Here is a 5601-nt window from a genome sequence, read left to right as displayed (position 1 = left end):
AGCTGAGGATGGCCTTGCACTTCTGATCTTCCTGCCTCCACCTCCCAAATGCTGGGATTGTTATCATGCCCAGTTCTATGGGGTTCTGGAAATCAAAACTAGGGCTTTATTTATGCAGGTCCGGCAAGCACACTACCAACCGAGCTACGCTCTCAGAAGTAGTAGGTACGGAGCCTCCACAGGCCTCTGCACTCAGTATCTATTGCTAAGGTATGACTAACGTTGTTATTTGAGCCAGAAGCCTCTGGCTCCTCAGGAGCCCTCTGAAATCTCTTTCCCTCGTGCACAGCATCCCTCATTGGTCTTCACTGCGGTTGCCTAGTCCCAAGTCTCCCATTCTGTCAACTAGTGTCTCAGACGTGAAGGGAAGGGCTGTGGCCAGCGGCTAGGCTGCGACCGTGAGCTTCATCAGGTAGTCATGCCTTGGGTCCACTTCGCTGTCACACACGATTCAACAGACAGTATGGACCTGAGATCTATGCCTTGTTAGCAACTTGTGCTGACCACCCAGGAGTGGGCTGGGAGGCCAGACACACTGCAGAAAGCATTGGGGCACTCTGAAAAGCAGACTGCGGAGGTAGAATAACTGGTCTGCCACCCTGCCAGCTGTGACTGGCCTCCGTGGTGACTCTGGGCACCATATTTCTCACTTGGCAAACAGGAAAACCAAGTCTTTGCTGAAGTGGTGCAGGGAGCCCCTCCCTCCGCTCATTCGAGCACACATCACAAGGAGAACAAGGTGTCATTAACTGATCCCTGCCTAGTTCTCTGCTTCTGCGATCTCTCTGGTGACCTGGTCAGACCTTAGGAATGCTGGGCTGTCTGGATAGGCTTGTGATTTATATTATGGCAAGCCCTAGCCCTGAGGTGCTTCTCTTTACGGTGTTTCCTCAGGTGCTGCCATCTTAGGCTTCCTGCAGGGTTGACTGGCTCTAGGAAGGCTGATGGTGGCGGCAGGTAACGGAGAAGGGAGTGGGGTGCAGCCCTCACAGTGACATTGTGAGCAGTCAGCATCTTCCCAGCAGGAGCTCCAGGGTCCTGCCATAGGGAGGCCCTGTCCTGGGCACCCTTGACCCTATCGTCCTGCTAAAGATGGACCAGGTCTATTCCAGAGTGGACTGCTCTTAGCCTTGGGCAGGAAGAGCAACCTTGAGCTCTGCCCCTTTCCTGATCTACCTAGTACTGTCCTCTGGATTCCTGGCATAGGAGGAGACAGGGGAGAGGGGAAGAAACAGATACATTCAGGCCTTTGATCATTCTCCACCACATTTCCGCCTCCTCATTGTTAGCTCCTCAGAGAAGGCTTCGAAATTTTCCGGATCTCTTTCTGTTTCTCTTCTCCCTGGTGCTCCAGGAGCCGACCTCTATCTATTGGTATGAGTATTCCTGGGCTTCTTGAGCCTCCTGGAGCACAGAGGGCGGGTATGTTTCCCTCTGGCATGTCTCCATCACAGTGGGGAGAAACCTATGTATACTAGATTTAATGACCATGTAACAAATTGCCACAAAGGTAGCAGCTTAAAACAACATAAATTTATTAAATCAAAAACCTGTGGATCAAAAGCGTGGTGGCTCAGTTGAGTTCTCTGTTGAGGGCTTTCCCAGTGTGAAGCTAAGAGATTAGAAGATGGGAGAAATTTGTATCCAGTCTCCTGAGTGTGGGCAGAATGGTGATTACAGATTTCTCTCTCCTGCTGGCTGTCACTGCCCTGTGCTACTCGTAATGCCTGACAATGGAGACTCTCTCTGGCGCAGAGTTCCTCTTATGCTTTAAATCTGTCTGACTCCTCCAGGGAAACAAAGGGCACACAGGTCAGAGGAACACCAACTGGTCTCCCTTCTCTAAAGCCAAAAGAAGGAAATGCCGAAAGGAGAGGGCAGAAGTGAAACAGTGGGGACTCAGAAAATTCCCAGTGACAGAAGATGGCCTCAGGGAAGAGAGGAGGCAGGGGGATGGGCAGCCGGACTCAGCATCTCAGGCTCAGTGTAGGATGGGCCAGTGTAGAATCTGGGCCAGGAAGCTCCAGATTCGCATTATCGGCCAGTATCAGAGGCTCATGTGAGCCCTGATCCAGGGACTGTACTTGGCCACATTGGTATAGACACCTGGACGGTTGGGCAGGGCACAGCCCTTGCCCCAGCTCACCACACCCACTAGGACCCAGCGGCCGGACTCCATACAGGTCAGGGGTCCTCCAGAGTCACCCTGCAGGAAAAAGGCGCGAGCTTAGGTAACAGCCCTCCAGCAGCTTTTCAAGGCCACTCTTCTAGGTCCAGCTCTCTGGGGTGGTAGCTCTAGGTTGGGAGTCTGCAGCCTCCTGGGTCCTGGGTTCTAGGGAGGTAAGAGACCGGGGAACCGATCCCAGAGGGTGTGGGTTAGCAGACACACCTGACAGGCATCCTTATGGCCCCTGCGGTAGCCAGCACACAGGTTCCCTGGTAGCACTATGCGCTCACCCTGGGGCACATTGGCCCCCACGTGGTAGAGGCGGTCACAGGAGCGAGAGTCCAGTAGTGGCACCCTCACTCCTTGCAAGGGTCGCCCCTCTGGGAGTGGCACTGAGAGAAGAGGGAGAGATCTGAGAATCAGGAGACAGCATGGCTTGAAGTGGGCTCAGTGGGAAAAGATGAGTGGGAGGGTTCTTGCAGTCAGAACTCCTTGAGTCGGAGTGGAAGGGAAGTTTGGGTTCCCACACATGGCTGGGGTCCTACAGTGGGACCAGGACTCACAGTCAGAGCTGGAGGAGAATGGGGTGCCCCCCCCCAGACCCCATAGCCTGACTTTGTGTTTTACCTCCTGGATGGAGGCTACCCCAGCCAGTGACCCAGCATGGAGCCCCTGGTGGTGGATGGGATCCTGGTGCAGGCAGGCAGACAGGCTGGATTTGGGCACTCAGGGACACCGGGTGACGTAGCTGCAGCAGTGCTAGGTCACCACGGGCCTCATCCTCAGAGTAGTCAGGGGGCAGCAGCACCCGCAATACAGGAACCAAGAGCTCACGGGATGATGTGACACCCAGACTCAGTACTCCCAGGAGCACGCTGTACTCTGATGGCAGTGTCCCTCTGCAGAATAGACATGGAGGCTGCTGACCATGCGTGGGGGCTGCTGACCATGCGTGGGCCTAGGGCCTGTCAGAAGCCAGCACCGCCCACACCTCCCCAGACCGCACCTCCACTTTCCCCCAGGCCTTGTTTTTTTCTGGAGCTGGAATAGTGAGTGAGTGCTGACCTGGAGAAGCAGTGAGCTGCTGTCAGCACCCACTGGGGTGCAATGAGTGACCCCCCACACACATGGGCTCCACGGTGCTGAATGCTTGTCTGCCATGGCCATTCTCCATCCCGAGCATCCCGGCCCCCCACGATTCGGCTGGACATACGGGGCTGCCCACAAGCTGCGACAGGACAAGTGGGCAGTGAGGGTTGGCTGGGCCTTGGGGCCTTGGAAGTAGTTGTAGGAAGGGGGATAGGGCCAAGCTGGGGAAGAGATGCTACTGAGGCTTCCTTACCTGCACACCTCTGCATTCTGGCTCCTGTAGGAGGAAGCAGGCAAGGAAGTAAATTAGGGATCTGGTGCCAGGTAACAGAGCCTGGGTCAGAGATTAGGTAGAAGGTAGAGTATATTTATTACACTGACCTCATGCCAAGCTTCTGTGCCATTGGTAGCCTTTGCCACCCTCCCCAGAGCACGGGGAGGTTGGAGTGGGAATCAGCACAATATACATACAGCACACTCAGATTTGGAGACCCAAGGTCAGTGCCAGAGAGATGCCATGCATTGGAAGAAAGACCAGAATGCCCCTCGGTGCTCTAGAGGCTCCAGGCTCAGGGAGAGGCGAGGCAAGCAGTCTGCAGCCAATGTCTCTGCGGCAACACCCCTGACGCTTGCCCCACTCACCCAGCACCAACAGGAGCAGGATCTGGAGGTGGGAAGTACCCCTCATTCTATCTTCAGGGCTGGCCTGGGTACAGGTAATGTTACTCAAGGCTTGGTTTCTGGTCTAGAGAGGGCAGGGAGCAGAAGGGAACATTCTAGGCCAGCGGCCACATCCAACCCCTCTCAGCACCTCTGTGGCAGTTCTGTCTGCCATTAGTTTCTACTTGGTCCTAGCCCTGCCCCTGCCACCCAGGCTCTACACCTTTAGGTACCTAGGTTCCACTGACCAGCTCTAACCAAGCTTCTGTGGCCTCTGAGATCCAGGCCCCTTAGGCCTCAATAGGAACCCTGGATCCTCACTCTCCAGGCCCCATCTTTCATTTCCTTGCGGCCCTTGGACCCATCTCTCACCCTTGAAGCCTGGTGTCCTCTCTGAAGACTGGGGTCAGGGGAGGGCCTGGGGACTTAAAAGACAGAGGAGGTGGAGGCCCAGGTAATTAACAAGACCAAGGCGGAGCCGTGGCAGCACCTGAGCAGCCGCAAACAAAGATGCTTTGAGCAGAACTTAAGAGGTGTAGGAAAAGGACACCAGGCACTGAGAAGCGGGGTGGGGGCTGGGGAGCTGTGGTTAGGCCAGGAAGCTCCAGAAGATCCTTGGCAGCTCATCTCTAAACCGGATCCTGCTGCCTTGTGAAACCTGCTCGCTGGGGCTTCTGAGCTCTATTGTTCTGCACAGTAATCCCAGCTCAGCCAGGCCAGCTGGCCCCATGTGAAAGCCCAGACCCCAGACCCACATCCTGGATTTCAGGCCTGCAGCTGACTGCCCACCAAACCCAACCTGGCCAGTCCCTTCTGGATCCCAGGTCTGTATGAGCTTGGAGTGGAGAACGACGGGTTCCAAATTGCTGTAGCACCTCACTTGGCCACAAGCAGCAGTATGCACTACACCGGGGAATACTCTGGTTTGGGGGTGGCCAGGGTAGAACAAGGAACACAAGAACTGAAATGAGCTTTGCAGCTATACAACTGTAAGATGAGGAATCTCCTTTCTTTATAAAGTTAACCTGCTTCTGCTATTTTGTTTTTTTGTTTTTTAATATTTATTTTTATTTTATGTAAGTTGGTGTTTTGCCTGCATGTATGTCTGTGTAAGGGGGTTCAACCCCCTGTAACTGGAGCTACAGACAGTTGTGAGCTGCCATGTGGGTGCTGGAACTTGAACCAGGGTCCTCTGGAAGAGCAGCCAGTTCTCTTAACTGCTGAGCCATCTCTCCAGCCCCCTGCTACTTAGTTATAGTCATGGACTTATAGTCTTAGTTTGTTCATTCCAAGAGTTTCTAGTAGGCAGAGCTGTGCTCTGTACAGAGCCGGCATGGAGGTAAGGGGAAAGAGGAGCAAGGCGACAGCTGGAAGCAAGACAGAGCTCTAGAGACGAGGCCGCTGTTGTGGCCCAGATCCAGTGTTTGGATGTAGGGAGGAAGCCAGCCTGCAGACATGGCTTCTGCTGTCCACAGCCATAGGCCACACGTGGGGTTTGAGAAGGTGACTAAGATGTCAGGGTGTTTCTATGAGTGCACGAGACCCTGTGTTTTAACCCGGGATGACATGAACCGAGTGCGGTGGCACACGCCAAGAATCCAACACTTCAGAGATGGAGTCAGGAGGATCAGACGTTCAAGGTCATCCTTGGCTACAGCCAGTTTAATGTCAGCCCGGGCTACGAG

At 54.5% G+C, this 5601-nt stretch overlaps 1 protein-coding gene across 1 annotated transcript; it reads right to left on the bottom strand.

Annotated features, from left to right (window-relative positions):
- Window positions 1–2047: 2047 nt before the first annotated feature.
- Window positions 2048–3944, bottom strand: LOC106143836 (serine protease 33). Its single transcript, XM_013347166.2, has 6 exons — window positions 3899–3944; window positions 3510–3533; window positions 3233–3395; window positions 2795–3066; window positions 2390–2559; window positions 2048–2206 (listed from the first exon to the last, which is right to left on the bottom strand). Exons 1-6 carry the CDS (start codon window positions 3942–3944, stop codon window positions 2048–2050), a joined length of 834 nt encoding a protein of 277 aa, XP_013202620.1.
- Between the last annotated feature and the right edge of the window lie 1657 nt (window positions 3945–5601).

Source organism: Microtus ochrogaster, chromosome 7 (assembly GCF_000317375.1).
Source record: "Microtus ochrogaster isolate Prairie Vole_2 chromosome 7, MicOch1.0, whole genome shotgun sequence".
In the NCBI taxonomy this organism is placed as follows: domain Eukaryota; kingdom Metazoa; phylum Chordata; class Mammalia; order Rodentia; family Cricetidae; genus Microtus; species Microtus ochrogaster.
This window is presented reverse-complemented; position numbering and strand designations above follow the sequence as displayed.